Here is an 18,838-nt window from a genome sequence, read left to right on the forward strand (position 1 = left end):
AATCTCCTTTGGAGCAGGAGGCAGCAAATGACCTGCTGCAGCATCACTCACCTAATGGCCAAGCTCTGCTCTTGCTCCCCAGAGTTCCTCATGTTATTCAGCCGGGGACTTTAAATCCACCTAGGACACCTAGCAAGGCAACAGCTTCTCTGCAGGGCAGTGTATGCAGTAGAAGGGCACACAGTCCATCATCAGCTGGCAGCTCAGCAAAGCCTCCTGTGACATGCAGGAGACCAAGACCAACACACTGCACAACACAACCAACACCACCAACACCTCCCTGCAGCTTCCTCAGAGAGTCACTGGAGCACCCTATTTTCCTGTGTTTTCCAGAGTTCAAGTTTATTTTTTAATCTGATAGTAACAGTAGAAGACTATTAAAAAACCCCACACTGGCCTGAGTGGCTCCGGAGTCTAAAATAAACATGCCAAGCCCTATTTGTGATGGAGTAAAAATAGCTTGTTTCTCATCCCTTCCCAGGACCTCCGCTTCGTACACAAAAGCTTCACAGGTTAACTATAAAAATACCAGACATACAAGGAACATCTTGAATTGAGCTTTGCACTGTTTGGAGGAGTTCAGAAAGCCACCTCAGCCCCCCGCAGCGAAGGGACACACCCTCAAAGCTCATCTCCTGCCCAGGGCTAAAGCCCATTCCACACTGCCAATTCCCTTTAATAGAAACTACCATCCTCGGGGGCGGGGGCGCGGAGGGAACAAATAACCTTCACTGGAATTACATCTTGTGCTCCTTCTTGGCTGGATACTTTTTAAATTACACTTATTCCAAAGAGTGTTAACTATAAAATCTAGTGCAAAGCTATGCTGCAGCCGGGATGGGCTCCCCAGGAAGCAGAGCGAGCACAATCAGTGTCTGCATCAAAACGAGAAGAGAGACTGCGGCCGGTCTGGCTCACCATAAGAAACATCGCTTCATAGCAAGTTCGCTAAATTAACTTTTTTACAGGGCCTAAATGTATCTCACCTGGCACCTGCGATGCGCAGGCCTGAACAGAACAGAACAAACAAGACCTAGGAGAGCAGCACCACAGGAAGGCCATCACAACACTGAGTTTAATCACTACATTATTTCTAATGACAGATCAGCTGGACCCACAAGCGAGCACCAACCTATTTATGATTCGGGCTTTAAAAAGGACCAGAGGAGAATCTGCAATGCATCTGAAACCTGCTGGTATTTATACATGCACTAAAAGGCACTCCAGGCAAAGCGCCAGGCGTACGCATCCCCAGCCCCACGGGCAAAGCTCGCAGGAGCCACCAGCCCCAGGAGCCTTCCCAGAAATGGCCAGCACCCGGTCCAGGAGGGACGGGAAGGTCCCTGGCTGCCAGCACATCTCCCTACAAGGCAGTCCTGACAGCAGCACATGCAGCTGTCCATCTGCTGCCGTGCTCTGCCGCCTCGCCGCAGCCCAAGAGCACACACCAGGCTTTAACTGGGCTTTAACCTGCCCAGACAACACGTGGTAGGCACTGGTTTTGTGGCACCCCCAGAGAACACTTCTGCCAGCATACCCACCTACAAACACCACGCCCCAGCACCGGCTCTGCTTTCGCCATTGCAATTCCTCTCCAGAAACCTGGGCTCAAACTGAGGTGGCATAAATTAAGCAGCTATTTGGGGCTTTGGGCAAGACGCAGTGACATCTCGGAAGATCTCTTAGCACAGCCACACTCATTTTAAGTGACAGGGACAAGAAAAACAAATTTGCTTGCTAAATACACATTTAGTTTAGCTGGTCATATTGAAAAGCTCAACATTTGTATTTTAGATTATGTTCTTAAACATTCATGGCCAGCATTTAGTGAGATCTGTTACATGGGTCCCTAAAGTTTCCCCTACTTGATTAAAGCAAATCTTGAGCTGAAGGCTTCAAGAGATGGGAAAGCCATAGTATCCCCCAGCTATTTCTTCCAATTATTAAGCACCCTAGCAAATAAGTGAGAAAAAAGTTCACCTTTTTCCAGGTTTTAATTTGTCTGGCTTCCTCCTCCTCTTGTTATACACAGACTTTCATCCTTTATGGTCAAAACTATTTCAGAGAACAAGGAGAGCGATCTGGCACTTTCCAGCTCTCTTGTCCACCTGCCTACACAGTATCATTGAAGAGTCACCTCACCAGATGCTTCAAGGTAAAAATCACAGCTTGTCTTATTTACATTAATATTTTGTGTTAGCTGTTACATAAATACATAAAAAGGAGGCTTCTCTCAAGTGCCTTGCTCTCCTCACCTGCCATCGCTTCCCATTCTTTTAGCTTATTCTGAAAGGGCAGGACTCCTGGAAATAAATTTTCTTATTATCTGGTAGGCACTGGTATAACAGCCCAGCCACCAAACAAGCACCAAAAAACTGTGACACACCAATAATCTCACACTGTATGTGCAACCCTGGATTTCAGCTCATACTTCCACCCCGCAATGCATGCATTACAGCAATACTCCCGTCCCTGACGCAAGGCGATGCAGTACATCATGCTTCCTTCCTACTCCAGTGCGCTTTCCCTCCTATTCAATGGCCCACAAAGATCTCAAGAGATCACCCAACAAAAGACCCATGAGCAGCACACATTCTCCCACAGTAGCAAAGACTTGGAAACTCAACATTTTGTAGAGAACGGAATGGGTGAACCTTTTACCTGACTCATCCTCCCAGGGCAGATGTGTCCTGGCCTGCTTGAAGCCCCACAGCAGCATCACAGCCAGCTTCATGGTCATTTTAAGCTGGTGTTACTTCCAGAGGAAGCATTTCCACACCCTCCCCCCAATCCCATTCCTCTCTCCCCTTTGTGCTGGTACAAGTGTTACAGCCACACAGAGAAATGGATGGGGGAACTGACACATATTAAAGAAACCCAGCAAGAGACAAAGAAGAGGCCAGTTTCCATCTGGCTCAGCTTCCTGGCTGGATGCGGGGTCTGCAAGACCACTTCTCTTCTCCCTTGCACCAGCAGAACTGAAAGGCAGGACCTTGTCTGCTAGCAGCACCAGCTCAAACCATCGAGAAGCCAAGCACGCCAAGCTTGGACCCTGTAAAAAACTGTGCTGTGCAAGAGCACTGCACAAAGTCGCCAGGGAAAACCCAAACAATTCCAAAAGATAAAGGGAAAAAGAAATTAAACTGGTTTCAGCTGGACATCTCCCATTCATTTCCCACTATTGTCCTAACCAGCATCTAAGCAGCACACTGACAGCAAGGGCCACCTCCCACAGCCAGCTGCATCCTGGTAGCATCCAACACAATTCCCTCACAGCAGAAGTCTCCAACTGAATCTATTCCACATTAATAGTCTGCTCAAGCACTTCTAGGCAAACTGCAGCAAGCAGGCGAGTGACCTGATGCAGGTTTCTTTTCAGCTACTAAGCCACTTTAAAAGACATCTAAAAATGCATTAAATGCTTTTCTCATGTGACTTTTCTATGCAAGGGACTGCTCTAAAGCCTGCCAACAGCAAATGGAACAAGACACTGCAGCAAGACCTCTTTCCTGCATGAACAGCCTCCGCATCAACTTGTTTAAGTCCAGCCTAAGACAAAAACCTTGAGCAATATGCAGTCCGCTCAGCAGCATCAGCTACTGATCTAGCACCATTTTCCCCAAAGTGCTGCACTTCCATTCAGGATCACCACCCAGCCAGGGAGCAGCAATGTTTTGCCTTGTTCCTGCTCCAGAAGGATCTTTAACTAGTTATACCCAGGACACGTATACTCCTCCAGACCAAGCCTAAACAAAAATAACTTCACAGCTCTGCTGACACAGATAATTCCTCTCCATTGAGGAGAGGCGAGGTAAACAGGACAACTGTTTGCCTTTAAAAGTGCTTTGCAAGTCAACTCAGCTGGCTGCTATCACAAAGCCCAAGCAGGAGGACACTGGCTACTTCAATTACTCCAGCTGATCCTCAAGCACATCTCCTTAGATTAGATTTACATCACCAAGTTTCCCACCAAGACTCCTCCTCCACTCCAGTGGGAAGTATATAGCTTTTCTCCTCTGTTGAAATGTGGACCTGTGTGCTTACAAGCTTCTGTACATGCCTAGGTCTGCTTTGAGCTGGAGCAGACACTGACACACTAGGAAATGAAAGGTGTCTGCTCCTGGATCAGTTCAGGCTGCAGAGCCGAGCCATCTGCTTCTACTGATACTGGGGGTGGCTCTTCCTTGCTGCAAACCAGACACCTAGCCATGTGCCCAGACAGCTCCTAGCTTCAGCTGACCTTTTCCAGTTGGCACAGCCCAAGACTGCTGGTCCCAAACAGGGCTTAGAGTCAGCTGCACAGAATTCACTAAGAATCATCATCTTAAGTCACTGCTTAAAGAAGAATCCCACCCCTAAATACTTGCATAGGGAGGCAGCTTAGCCAGCCTGAATTCCCATATATGACCAGAAAATAGGACTTCAGCATGTGAGGCACTCTTTCCTGGGCTCTCAGCTGGAGTGACCAAGCCACATACTACACCAGTCCAAAAGACAGTCACAGGGAAGAGCTCTGCACCCAGCCTTGCTCTCTGTGATCTCCCTCATGATGGTGGTGGACTGCTTTTCCAGCAGGATCTGAGCTGACCAACCCATCACAAAATACAGGTATGTGCAGCCAAGGCACAGAGGGCAGAACCACCCCTGTTTGCAGGATCTTGATCAGGAAAAATCGAATCCTAAATCTGCCTCCTCTGTTCTCTGCTTTTCTTTATAGAGCAAGGGAGAAGCTGCCTCAGATGGTCTCCTGAAGCACCATATCAAGGCAATGTTTTTCAACCAGCATGTGAACAGACTATAAGAAACCCATAAAAGGTGCGAAAAGGCTTACCTGAAGTCAGCAGGATTAAGTTCCCTGTACAAAGTTATGCACCTCCAGGGGAAGCTTTAAGAGCCTGCAATTCAGGGAAGAGAAAAGGGCTGGAGGCTGCTGAGCTGGGTCACGCCAGAGCAAAGCACACAGCACCAGGATACAGCGCGGAGGTCTGCAGGAAACAGCTTCTTCCTGTGACGGCAGGACAGTACCACGACCCCTCTCCCCTGGGATATCCATGGGCCAGGCACGGCCGACTGCCAGACCGGGCTGAGCTCACAGAGCCACATCCAGTTTGCAGATCAAGTCACTGAGGCACCAGCGAGCGATGCACAGCCCTACCTGTCCCAGCAGGTCCTGGCTCCAACCCGTCACAGCCACTGCTGGGGCAGGGGGAGAGCAGGAGGCAGAGGCGAGCCACAGTTGCACCATTTCCACTTGACCCAATGACTAGGACATTTCAGGAGCATGGCAGGCTTTGGCATAGCAGCACAGAACTAGCGTGGCAGGAAGAAGGAAGAGGAGGGTCAGGATTCCAGTCTCCAGGAATAAGGGGCATGAGTACTATGGTACCAGTGCTGGGACACTGGTTTGAGGGGAGGGTGGTGACTGAACCACATCACAGGTCTGCAGTACTGCTTCTAGACTCCAGGAGCTCATCCACCTCTGATCAAGGCTTTTAAGCAAACCTTCTCATGCCTAAACTAGCCATGGTAATCACGCAGTATTTCACTCTGCCACATTCAGCAGAGTCGCACACAACTTTTATCCTGGCTTATCACCATTACCACACAGGGGAACATCGCTGCCTTCTCAATTCTTTAAGTCCACAATATACAATTTTACATCTTTGCCAGTAGCAAATGAAGCCCTTTTTCACATTAGCTTTGAATACAAAGTTTTCACGAGGCTATAAAGCCCTATTCTTATACTTTTCTTACAAACAGTTTACTATCAAGGGTTCGTAGGGTTTTGCATGCAGTACGGTTACAACATGTTGCTTTAGCTTCCTCTGTACATTTCTGCAGGAGATTTGTGTTTATTCTCACCAATTGTTATTCTCAGAAGATCTTCTTACCTCCCTAAAGGTTTGACCCCCTGATATTCAAACAAAATTTTATTCTAAGATGTGATAAAGTGTTTCCTGAAAGAGCAACCAGCACAAGGCTGCTAGCATACGGATAAACATAAAGCACCGGCATCACAAACACCACTGGAAGCACAAAATTCCACATACACAGAGGACACAAAGTTTCGCATTTTGGCCAAACAGCTCACTCTGTGGGAACTGAATTGATACCGTGCAAACACGTACAGCACCATGGCACAGACCTTTATGCTAGATTACATGAGATCCAAATCACTTCTGTATTACTGCCACCAACAAAAACATTAGTGGCCAGCCTGAAAAACACCTGCTCTGACCTGGACACTAATTAAAGTTTACTGCCCTATTCTTGATCCTTTATTCCACACAGGACAGACAGATCTGCATTGTGACCATACTCCAAAACTTGCAGGACCACTTATGCACCCCATACAACAGCTATTCTGTGCACAAACCCACATGGCAGAAGCTTTAAATGAACTCAATGTCAGAACTAATGAAATCAATGATACAAGTTGTTTTCGCCTATTAAGTTCAGTTGTTGCCAGTGCTACTGAAATTACACTTTCCAACAGGTCTTAAAGCATGTGCTACTGTACAGTGTGCAGCAGAAGGGAAAGATGCTGACGATTTCAGGGAGCAGATAGGCAAGGGTTTTTTTAATTTTGGGAAAAATACTAGAGGAAGTTTCTCGCTTTGAACCAGCACAGTCCCACCCTCATCTCCAGCCAGTCTCTACCCTGCGTCTGTAGAGGCAGAAGTCTAATTTTTAGAGAGACACAGCTATGCTGATTCTGTGTATCATCCCGATAGGATCCTGCAAAGTTTAATTCCGAGAAGGTTTTAAAATAACCACCTTTTATTCTCTAATGCAGGCCCCAGGCACTATCATAAAAATTCCAATAGAAATATTTCCTTTGGGGTGGGAAAACACCATGCATGGTCTGTCATGCAGGAATCAGCTCCAACAGCACGGAGAGCTCACACTCCACAGATGTCAAGACCTAACCAGAAAGTCTAAGGGACACAAACAGGGAATCATTGCAGCCCCAAATATTCATATCATTGCAATCCCAATGTCAAAATCATCATGCCAGGTTTTCCACTGGCATCAAACTCTGTATTTGCAGATGACTGCAAGACCATTCTATTAGAAGAACCCCTTACTTTAGGAAAAGATAAAGCAGATCTAGAGGGAAGGTCCTTAGAGGAAGAGAGAGCCCCAAAGCATTCAGTATCAGCACACACACACATCTTTTTCTGCCTTCTGGCTCAAAATGCCTCTCACTACCCACCTGGAAGTCCACACCTGTGTAAGGCCTTCCTGTAGTTATCCCAAGAGCTACAACACAAAGATAACAAAAGATCTCACCTTACATTTCTACACATTATTTCAGCAATATTTAGAGAAGGCCTGATGAAACTTTTCCTTGCTGTAGAGGAAACTCTCAGCTAGAGACCAGTACTGAAGAGCTGCTTTAGAGAATAAGTTTATGGGAGAGGCACAGAAGTCATACTGGAAAAACTCAGCAACTATTTCCATTCTGATTAAAGCAGTATCTTAACAGCATCCTGGACCACTGAATAACCAAGCACTAGAGACAGAGATCATTTTTATCTACCAATCTTGGTCCCTTCTACCCTGTAATCCAAGAGTCCCAAAGAAGCCACACAAGGAAATCCTTTTGGGGCCTCATGGGAGCTCTGGGAAGAGATGCATTTACCAAAGAGCCTGGAAAAGTCCATTTGGGTGGGGGCTGACCTTGCACAAGAAAGAGGGAAGCAGCCTATGTGACAAGAAGCAAGCAGTGCCACCCCAGCAAGCGACAAACAGCATAGTCCCCACATCGCGATCTGAAGTTGTGACAGTGGCACAAGGCTTTCACATCACCTGTTGTAATTCAACACTCAAGTGGAAAACTGCTGGTTCAAACTATCACCCAGCCTCTTCTTACTCAAGCTCATCCAAAAATCAATCCCTAGCCCTTGGGACTGCTAGAAAACGATCAGTATCTGCTACTGGAAACTCATCAAAATTACTGAATGCTAATCCCCACCCTTAAGGAACACACTTCACAGAAGATTAAGCTTTCTGAAGTCTAAATGTACAATCTAGTTCAAAAAAAGAAAAGACCCAGTGTGAATTCATTGCCTATATGCATTCAGCACTGGCATGACCTGTAACTATGCTACAGTAAACTGAAACCTCTCCCGTAATCACTGTTTCAGCTCCTGAGGAGGGAGGGGAGGAATGCCGCTCATCAGGTCCTTACCAAGGAGTATTTGCCACATCAAGTACTGCAGAAAGAGGCTTCTAAGCCAATTTGTTGGCAAGCTCCAAGGAGCCAGGATCCAAAATATTTCTGAAGCAGCCCATGTAACCGTCTATGAATTGAGCCCTTCTCAGAAAGCACAGTAGAAAATACACGCCATACTTTTATTCAGGGTTGCAACGATGGCAAATGCCATAGCTGAGCACTGTGGTGAGACCACAACACAAGGGGAAGAAAGGAGAACTCACCAGCAGAAACCTTCATTCAAATATATGTTAACAGGTCAGATGAGACTAGGAGCCTGTTCTTCTAAAGAAAAACCCAAACCAAAGCTGAACACTGTCCACCTGTGGGGCTGGGACAAGTTCTTCTGCTGTTTCCAAGTCCTACCCTCTGCATGTGAAAGTCTGGCAGAGGTAATGTACTTTGAATTCCACCAAGAATTACTCTCCAGGCCTAGACCTGCAGGACAGTGAAACTGGGAGGACAACTCAACCCTGAAGAAGAAAATACCTGTTACAGGTAAGAGCACCATCCCAAGGGAGAGCTCTGCTGATACAATGGCTCCCTGCTGAGGATGGTCTGACTCTGCTCCTGACCACTTTGCTAAGCCAGTGGAGAAAGGGTCAAGCTGAAAAAAAGAACAATTTTATGCCAAGTTAGCAGGATCGGTTCATCACTGCATCAGCTCAGCACCACAGCTGGCACATGGGAGGAGGCAAGAGGGCACAGCTGAAAGCAGGGAAAGAGAAGGGTCCTTTTAAGATCAGCTCAGCAAGACAACTGCAACCACCACAACCACATGCCTGGAGATCAGACCTCTCCTCTCCAAAAGCAGTGAGCCTTACACCAACTCAGCCACCCCGCACAACTTCACCCTCTGCTGCTTGCTGCACTTTAGCCTGGACGACTGCGGTGGCATCGAGACTAACATGGCCCAGCAGCAACACAGCTCAGGGGGCCACCCAGTAGAACACCATTGTGTTAACGTTTAGGGGACTGTTATGAGCTTTCCACCAGCAGCCTCCTCCGGCTCTCGGGTCCCAGCACACTGCCCAGGGACAGGACCTCAGATGCCAAAAAGCCACAAGGCTGCACTGCTGCCATCAGCAGAGATTCCAGGGAATTTCCTAGTGTGCATCAAGCCCGGCTCCCAGAAACCAGTGCTGCCAGGCCGAGGTGACCTTGAGTAGGACATGGCATCTGGGAAAACAGGGTGCATTCCTAGGGTGCCTTACATCGCTTGCACCCCAGCTAATTACTCAGGCAGAAGCTACCATCAGGCAAGAAGCTCCAGCTTTAATTCAGGCCACGGTTTCAAGACATCTGCCCATCTGAGCAGGTCGACGCCGACAGAAGAGGGAGGCCCCCATTGCCTCCCCGCACTCCAAACAAAGCCATGCCACTCACCTTGCCCTGTCTCCTCATCAAACACCCAGAACAGCTCACAAACCACATGCAAGAGCCAGGGAACTTCCTGCTGGTCCCCAGGCGATCAGATCACAGGCCCAGCAGGCACCCGTCAGAGGAAGGGAGCAGGCCTGCCTGGCCAGGGGACTTGGACCATCTCCTTTGGACAGTGTTGCACCAGCAGATCATCTTGGGTGCTCATGAAAAATGCAATGACAAAGAAAGTGGTAATATCAAATATATACAACCATCTTTCCCACTGGCAAGCTAAAGTTTTATCCCAGAAAAGCTGAACCAGAGACAGTTTAAGGCAACAGATAAGTGCAGGGAGATACACAGATAGAAGGCGGCACTAGACTAGGAAGTGCACCTACCTAGCATAATCACACAGGTTAATATATTAACTTTCCATCCAGCAGCACTTTGGTAGCTTGTTCAAACTTATTTGATCTCATAGAACAAGCCCTAAAAGCACAGGTTCTTTGGGTTGATCTTTTATTTTTCACAGCTTAAACATGGTCAGTCCTCCACGAATCGGGTTTAAGGTACAGAGCTCTCCAGACTGCACAAACATCCTGAGAACAAACATTTTCAGCATACCAAGAGCTCAAATACACTAGGTCAATCCAACTGTGTTTATTTGTGTTTCGCCCAAATCACTGCTGAAGTACTCAGAGCTCAAGGAGCAACAGCCTCCCACTGATTCAGCAAGAGACCAGAAGTAATTGGTAGACAGTCTACAAGCACCACAAAGAATGCCAGAGACATTTATTTACATGACCCCTGTTTGCCCAAGGAGAATTCAGACTTTGCATTTTCCTCATTCAAATTAATCATTATTAGAATTAAATCCTCCATACTATTCCTCAGTTAACAGAAGGAAAGGCAAAAACCACCCAAAATCATCCCCACAACAAAATTTTTAAGATACCTGTCATTGCCAAAATGAGACAGACGATTTTACTGCTGTCAGCTGGAGTTCCTCCCCAGGCTGGCACAGCACCCTGGTATCTCTCCAGGACAATCTCTCTCTTGTTATCTCTCCAAGGGACATGGAAAAGGCAAGGAGACACCATTCCTGCTGTTGAGCAACACCACTCCTGCCAGGGCAAAACCATCACACCTTCTCCGCTAGGCTGACAACATGCCGTGCCTCACACCTGTGCTGCAGACACTAAAGCATGAAAACTTCCACAGGACCCAGCTGCTGCAACCGCACAATCCTCTTCTCCATCAGACCCTAGTGGGACCACTGGTCTTTAAGTGCAAAGCATCTCTCAGGCTTGTCAGCTGGTGTGCTTGCAGAAGCCAGGACGCAGCAGCGCTCCCTCCAACATTACCCCCTTGCTGCTGGAATACAGCTCTGCTGACAAGAGACACGCGAGAATTCCTCCAGACCAGCTGTCCGTGGAAGGTAAGTTACGGTCAGAGCTTTGAGCCAATTCTAACCACACGCTTTACTGTTGAAGACGGCAAGAGGTCCCACTCTACCTGTCATGCATCCTCCTTCATTCCTTGTACCAGCTAAGCCCAGCACACCGGGCAGTGAGAGACAAGAGGAGAAAGAAGCGGATAAGCAGTGCTCAAGCTAGCAATGAGTACCAGCCATTTCTAAAAGCAGAGAAGTGCTTGGGGTTAACAAATCCCATAAAAAAACCTACTGGTACACAGCGAGGCACAGAACACCTTTACTGGTATCAGCCCTACAGCTTTTGCCAGTTCTCCAGGCCTAATATCAGCGATTGAGCAGAATTTACTACTCAGTTTACACAATGCTGAAAGAAATGCGTATTTCTAAGCTAGCACGTGCTGTCAACAACATCTTCTAGTTATTCAAGAATTCGTGCCAGCTCCCAAAGAAGTGAGCGCAAACTCCTGCAGCAAGAAGACGGCGCGACCTGGAATCAGCCAGGCTTTGCTGATTACTCCTCTGAGTAAACAGTGGTGTTCCCAGCACTTCAGCTTGCTCTCAAGCTTCTCCCGTTGGCATACTACCCTATATTTAGGATAGAAGAGCGCAATGACAAGCATTGGGAAGAATGAATAAGTGGTTTAGGATGCTCGGAATAGCAGCAGAGACTGTGTGAAGAAACCTATGCTGAATTAGAAACTCTTAAAGCAAGGAAAGGAGTCTGTAAAGTTAAAGATGGGAAGAGACAGCATTCCATACATGAAGTTAAATAACGAGTTTTGTTAAGGACAGTATTCCCAAGGCAAGAGACACTAGCAGTCCATCCTGTAACAGCAGCGGGCAGTGGAAAGAAGCCTGCACCTGGAGGGGCTGAGAGAAGATACATGAACGCTTGGTCTTTTTATACAAAAAGAGTATTTCAGTCTCATTTTGGACAGGTGAGCAATGTCAGTACCATTTTCCCAAGCCTGTGGGCCCAAAGTTCCCAGGCCCAAGGGAGACACAGCACTTCAGGGAGCGACTGAGAACCCAGGCGCCCAGCTCCCACGACCCCTGCCCGCACCTCCCCACCTGTGAGCAGCAGAGACCAGGTTAAGCTCCAAGAGCACACACGGGGAGTTTGCAACCTGCAAACCCGTGGCAAAACTTGCTAAATTCATACCTGCTGACTTGACAGGCACTGGAGACTTGGGCGAGCTGCTCCACGGCCTGTTGCTTCTGAGGAGCCAAGGAGCCCACGAAGAATATTCTGCACTTATGCCTCTTTGTGCAGCAGACCTATTTATTGCATTTAGTCACCTGCGCTGCTGACTAGAGATAAAAGTTTGACTGTAGGTCTGTTATACCCGGAACAGCCTCTGCTGCTAGTCACGCTCACAGCGCCGAGACCCAAGGTCAACCCTCGGGGCGCGCCCGAGCCCCCCGTGAGGTCGGCCTGCCCCAAAGCGGGGCAGAGAGCCAAGGGGCTGCCCTGCCACCCCTGCCTGGGGCTGCGAGGGCAGTGTACCCACAGAGACACCGAACTCCGCAGATACCTGGAAACCCACCTGCGCTTCCAGGAGCCAAGGCAGTCCCAGTGAGCGGGGAGAGCCGCCGGGTTCACGCGCACCCCGTTGAGCCGAGCCCGGGAAGCCCGCACGGGCTCCAGCGGGCACCGCCAGGAACCACAGCACATCCCGGGACCGGCCGCCGCCACCACCGGCACCTGGGCCGCTCCCACCGCCCCCGCCGGCGGCTGCCCCGAAGCCCCACGCCTCGCCCGGTACAGCCCAACCCGGCCCAGCCGCTCGGTGCCCCGGGCCGGGCCCGCTCCGCCTCCCGCCCGCGGGCCTGGCCGACCCCGCCGGACACCCCTGGGCGCGGCGCCCACCACCCAGGCCCCGGACGGCCCCGACCGGCGGCTCCGGCGGGGGCTGGGCTCAGGGCGGCGGGAAAACAACGAGAAGGAGGGAAGCGGGGCAAGCCGGGGGCAGCGGCGCCGGGGCCGGACCCCGCAGCCAGCCCGGGCCGCCGCCGGCGCCCGGCCCCGGCAGGCCGCGGAGGGCGCGCCGAGGCTGAGGAGGCGGCGGGCCGCCCCCGCCGGGCCGGGCCCCCCCACTGCCCGCGCACCGGGAGGCCCGCGCCCGCCGCGCCTCTGCCCAGGCCGCGCCGCCGCTGCCGGCCCCGCTGCCGGCCCCGGCCCGGCCGGTAGGCCAAGGGCAGGGCGGCTCGGCAGGTGCCACCGCAGCCCCGCGCCGCCGCCGGGCGGAGGCCAGACCCCCCCTCCCCCCCCCGGTCCCCGTCCCCGCAGCCCCTCACCGTGCGACGGCCGGGCCCGGAGGCCGCTCCCCGCCGGCTCTCGCCGCCAGCGGCCCCGACGCACCGAGCGGGCGGCGCGGCGCGAGCGCGACCCCGCGCGGGCACGTACCTGGGGGAGGGGCGCGCGGCGCCTAGCAACCGGCGGCACGAGCGCGCCGCGGCCAATCGGCGCCCGGCGCCCGCGCCCGCCCCGCCCCCTCCGCCCCGCCCCACCTGGCCGCGCGCGGCCCCGCCTCCCCCCGCGCCCCGCGGCCGTCCCACGCGGCCCCGCCCTCCCCGTCGCCCCGCCCCATCCGCTCCCTTTGGCCCCGCTCCAAGCCCGGCCCCGCCCCCGTGCCCTACGCCCCGCCCCGCGCCCCGCAGGCCCCGCCCCGCGCCCCACGTGCGGCCCCGCCGCGGGGTGACCCCGGGCCCGCCTGGCCCCCGGCCCGCGGGCAAATATTTGCTTGGGGCCGGCCCCGAGCTCCAGCAGGCCGGGGACGCGGGGCCGCCGCCATGCAGCCCGCGCTGGGGGTCCTGCTCGCCCTGGCCGCGGCCCTCAGCTCAGGTAGGGCCCCGGGCTGGGCCACCGTGGGGCTGCCGTGGGGCTGGAGGACGTGGGGCACCGCGGGGCCTAGACAGGCCTAGGGGCCAGGCCGGGAGCCTGCCGGCCACTGCCCCGTCCCGCGGCACAGGGAGGGTAGCAGGAACTAGGGGGCTGCAGTGGGTGCTGAGCACCCTGTAGGGCCAGGACCCCCTGCTCCATGGGACAGGGATCCCGAGCTCCGTGGGGCAAGGACCCCCTGCTCCATGGGACAGGGATCCCGAGCTCCGTGGGGCAAGGATCCCCTGCTCCATGGGACAGGGATCCCAGGCTCCGTGGCGCAAGGATCCCCTGCTCCATGGGACAGGGATCCCGAGCTCCGTGGGGCAAGGATCCCATGCTCCATGGGACAGGGATCCCAGGCTCCGTGGGGCAAGGATCCCATGCTCCATAGGACAGGGATCCCAGCCTCTGTGGCGCAAGGACCCCATGCTCCATAGGAAAGAGATCCCATGCTCCGTAGGGCAGCACCCCCCTGCTCTGCGGGGCAGGGATCCCACACTCCGTGGGGCCCAGGTGTCCCCGCCGTGCCCCTATGGGCATGCTGAGCTCCTGTCGCACTCCCCAGGCCACCGCTCGCCTCTCAATGACTTCCAGCGCCTGCGAGCCACCGAGCTGCTGGCAGTGCCCGCGGACCCACCAGCGCCGCTGCTGGAGCGGGGGTCTGCAGAGCAGTGTGCCCAGCGCTGTGCCACCAGCCTGACTTGCCGGTGAGGGGGACGTGGCAGCGCCACGGGGCAGGTGGGAGTGCAGCGGGCCATGACACCGGGGTCACCCTGTGCGCAGGGACACTGGGTGCCCATGCGTGTGCCCCCAGGGTCCTGCTGGCCCTGGCCCTGCAGGGTGCCGTGCCAGGTTCCCGCTGTGCCTCCCAGGGCTTTCCACCACAACCGGCAGAGCCAGCTGTGCCAGCTGCTGCCCTGGACCCAGCACTCACCCCGTGTCCAGCTGCAGAAAAACATCCACTATGACCTGTACCAGAAGAAAGGTGGGCTGATGCCATGGGTGGGCATGGGGACACCACAGACCAGGCACAGGCCACCTGGCACAGGGCTCTCCACTGCCCACGCGCCCCGGCCTGGCTCGGCCCCAGGGTTCTGATGCGGTCCCCGGCTCTGCCCAGACTACCTGCGGGACTGCATTGTGGCCAACGGCACCAGCTACCGTGGCACACGGGCCACGACGGAGAAGGGTCTGCGCTGCCAGCACTGGCAAGCCACAACACCCCATGACCACAGGTGCCCCTATGTCCCTGGCTGCCCTGTGGCACCCACCGGTGGCCCTGGGCAGTGTGGGGCAATGGGGAACGGGCTGGGGACAGTGTGGAGGCAATGGGGACAGTGTGGGGGCAATGGCACCGATCAGGGGTGGTGCAGCATTGTGTCTGTGCTGGCCCCAGGGTGAGGGGCTCCCAGCAGCCCTCCTACCCACCCTGCTGCCAGCAGGTTCCTGCCGTCTCCCCGCAACGGGCTGGAGGGGAATTACTGCCGAAACCCCGACCGGGACAAGCGGGGCCCGTGGTGTTACACGGTTGACCCCAACATCCGGCACCAGAGCTGCGGCATCAAGAAGTGCGAGGATGGTGAGTGCTGCAGCCTGGGGGTGCCCTGTGCCGTGTCACCACCCCCCCACTGAGCTCCCCGGCTGTCGGCAGCTGTCTGCATGACCTGCAATGGGGAGGAGTACCGCGGTGCCGTGGACCACACTGAGTCGGGGACGGAGTGCCAGCGCTGGGACCTGCAGCACCCGCACAAGCACCCCTACCACCCTGACAAGTATCAGCCCCCAGCCCTGGGCAGCGTGCGGCCACCCCGGCCGCGCCAGGTGCCGGGGCAGTGGTGCCACCCTCAACTGCTGCTCCCCATCTCCGGCCCAGGTACCCTGACAAGGGGCTGGATGACAACTACTGCCGCAACCCCGACAGCTCTGAGCGGCCCTGGTGCTACACCATCGACCCCAAGCGGGAGCGCGAGTACTGCCGCATCCGCCTCTGCAGTAAGTCCCCGCTGGTGTTGCCACATGGCTGGAACCGGGGATCCCAGGTGCCACCCTAACCCTGCTGCTCTGCCCCTCTCCGGCCATGCAAGCAGAGAAACGCCCGCGGCCCCTCAACATCACCACCAGCTGCTTCAGGGGCAAGGGCGAAGGCTACCGGGGTCGAGTGAACACCACCGTGTCAGGGATCCCCTGCCAGCGCTGGGACGCCCAGACGCCCCACCGGCACCACTTCACGCCCGAGAAGTACCCGTGCAAGTAAGGGGGTGGGGGAGGTGTGCCCAGGGAGGGCGGTGGTGGGCAGCACCCATGGGTGCGGGCTGGGGGGGGGCGGTCACCCGTGCGGCCCCTCCACCAGGGACCTGCAGGAGAACTACTGCCGCAACCCCGACGGCTCGGAGGCACCGTGGTGCTTCACCGCCCGCCCCACTGTCCGCGTCGCCTTCTGCTTCCATATCCGCCGCTGCTCCGATGAGCTGGGCACCCAAGGTGAGCCACCCCCGGGCACCCGCCCCCAGGGTGCCTGCCAGAGGTGCCAGACCTCCCTGCCTGTCCCCAGAGTGCTACCACGGCCGCGGCGAGCGCTACCATGGCCCCATCAGCAAGACACGCAAGGGCATCACCTGCCAGCCGTGGGCTGCCCAGGCGCCCCACGTGCCCCAGTGAGTGTGCGAGGGAGCATGCTGGGGGGCGGCGTGCGGAGACGGGGATGGGGAGGGGGATGGGGAAGGGGTTGGGAGTGGAGATGGAGGAGATGGTGATGGTCACTTCCTCCCGGCAGGATCTCACCCGTCACCCACCCTGAGGCACACCTGGAGGAGAACTACTGCCGCAACCCTGATAACGACAGCCACGGCCCATGGTGCTACACCATGGACCCCCGCACCCCCTTCGACTACTGCGCCATCAAGCCCTGCTGTGAGCCCCTACCTGCACCCCTGTAGAGCTAGGGAGGTCCCCAGCCACCCCCTGGAGTGGTTTTGCTCCCTGCAAGGTGTCTGGGTCCCACCCCAATACCACCCTCTGCTTTCTCTCCGCAGCCGGCAGCACAGTGCCCTCCATGCTGGAGAACGCAGGTGGGGGCCCACGGGTGCCAGGTGTGTGCCATGGGGTGGGTGCCGGGGGCACAGCCCCAGCTGATGCCCGCCCTGCCCACAGACACAGTGGCATTCGAGCAGTGTGGTCGGCGGGATGAGAGGCTGCAGCGGAAAGGACGCATCGTTGGTGGCCAGCCCGGCAACTCGCCCTGGACCGTCAGCATCCGCAGCCGGTGAGCGGGCACCTCACCTGCAGCGCTGCGCAGTCAGCGTCCCCCCCCCGGAGCTCACCCTCCCATCTCCGCAGGGCCGGTGTGCACTTCTGCGGGGGGTCCCTGGTGAAGGAGCAATGGGTGATCAGCACACGCCAGTGCTTCTCCTCCTGGTAAGGCCGGGGCTGGGGCACGGAGTGCCGGGAGCCCCCCGCACCCTCACATTCCCGTCCCACAGCGACGCTGACCTGGCGGGCTACGAGGTGCAGCTGGGGACGCTCTTCAAAGACCCCGGCCCTGGGGACCCCAACCAGCAGACCATCCCCATCACGCGGATTGTCTGTGGCCCCTCTGAGTCCCAGCTGGTGATGCTGAAGCTGGCAAGGTGAGCGGCTGTGCCCCAGCCCCCGCCGTGCCCTACTGCTGTCCAGGCTGGCACCACATCCTGCAGCCCCAACCCTCTCGCCGCAGGCCGGCTGCTCTGAACAGGCGTGTGGCCCTGATCTGCCTGCCGCCTGAGCGCTACGTCGTGCCTGCGGGCACTGTTTGCGAGATCGCCGGCTGGGGGGAAACCAGAGGTACCTGCTGCGGGCAGCCCCTGCAACGGCATCCCCCTGCCCATGCCATTCTTCTGCAATGGCATGTCCCTGCCCACAGCATCCCCATGTCCCGAGCATCCCCCTGCCCATGCCATTCTTCTGCAATGGCATGTCCCTGCCCACAGCATCCCCATGTCCCGAGCATTCCCCTGCCCACAGCATCCCCATATCCATGGCATCCCCCTGCCCACAGCATCCCCCTGCTTGAAGTATCCCCATGTCCATGGTATTTCCCTGCCTGCAGCATCCTCAGGTCCCTGGCATCTCCCTGCTCACAGTATCTCCCTTCCATGGCATTTTCCAGCCCAGGCCATTCCCCTGCCCATCACATCCTCCTGCCCATGCCATTCCCCAGCAACAGCATTACCCAGCCCACAACATCCTCTGCCCATGATATCCCCTGCCCCAGTACCCCCTGTGAGGGCACTCCCCCTGCAAAGGCATCACCTTGCATGCTGCGTGCCCCCGTGCACGGCATCCACCCACCTATGGCACCCCCTGCCATGGCATCTGCCTGCCCACGCTATCCCCCTGCCGTGGCATCCCCCACCTGTGCATCCCTTGCCCGCTGTCCTGCGTGCTCGCTGCCCACAGGCACGGCAGACGGCAGCGTGCTGAACGTGGCATGGCTGCCCGTGCTGGCCCACGACGAGTGCAACACAGCGCTGCGCGGGCGCCTGAAGGAGAGCGAGCTGTGCACTGCCCCGCTGCGTGCCAGCGTGGGAGCCTGTGAGGTGAGCTGGGCCAGGGACTACTGCCCCTGGGAGCCCATGGGCCAGGGCACCGCGGTGACGCCACGCTCTGGGTGTCATAGGGAGATTATGGGGGACCACTGGCCTGCCTCACCGCGGACTGCTGGGTGCTGGAGGGGGTGATCACCCCCTCCCGTGTCTGCGCCCGCACCGACCAGCCCGCCCTCTTCATCCGTGTCTCCCTCTACGTTGACTGGATCCACAAGGTGATGAAGATGGGCTGAGCCGGCTCAGCCCCAGCCTAGCACAGCTGCCAACGCGCAATAAAGGCCCAGCCGTGGCTGTGGGGATGGGCACTGCACAGGGTCTTGCACATTTATTTGGTGCCGAACCCCAACACATCCCAT

At 55.6% G+C, this 18,838-nt stretch overlaps 2 protein-coding genes across 3 annotated transcripts in view; one reads left to right on the forward strand and one right to left on the reverse strand.

Moving 5' to 3' along the window:
• DAG1 (dystroglycan 1) overlaps positions 1–13,338 on the reverse strand; it is a 52,985-nt gene extending 39,647 nt beyond the window's left edge. The window contains exon 1 of the mRNA XM_075714056.1: positions 13,314–13,338. The gene's annotated coding sequence lies outside the window, so the exon portion shown is untranslated. The remainder of the gene's footprint in view (positions 1–13,313) is intronic.
• Positions 13,339–13,808: 470 nt separating this feature from the next.
• MST1 (macrophage stimulating 1) lies at positions 13,809–18,715 on the forward strand. Of its 2 annotated transcripts, none has more exons than XM_075714096.1 (18): positions 13,809–13,860; positions 14,465–14,606; positions 14,772–14,884; positions 15,020–15,134; positions 15,342–15,478; positions 15,551–15,671; positions 15,773–15,891; positions 15,984–16,149; positions 16,250–16,380; positions 16,451–16,553; positions 16,673–16,809; positions 16,932–16,967; positions 17,050–17,161; positions 17,236–17,313; positions 17,379–17,525; positions 17,612–17,718; positions 18,334–18,473; positions 18,554–18,715. In XM_075714096.1, the coding sequence occupies exons 1-18, from the start codon at positions 13,809–13,811 to the stop codon at positions 18,713–18,715; spliced, it is 2,118 nt and encodes a 705-aa protein (XP_075570211.1). The 2 variants fall into 2 exon arrangements, with proteins under 2 accessions (XP_075570211.1, XP_075570212.1); XM_075714097.1 differs by having other exon boundaries at positions 15,987–16,149.
• Positions 18,716–18,838: the final 123 nt, after the last annotated feature.

Source organism: Pelecanus crispus, chromosome 7 (genome assembly GCF_030463565.1).
Source record: "Pelecanus crispus isolate bPelCri1 chromosome 7, bPelCri1.pri, whole genome shotgun sequence".
In the NCBI taxonomy this organism is placed as follows: Eukaryota; Metazoa; Chordata; class Aves; order Pelecaniformes; family Pelecanidae; genus Pelecanus; species Pelecanus crispus.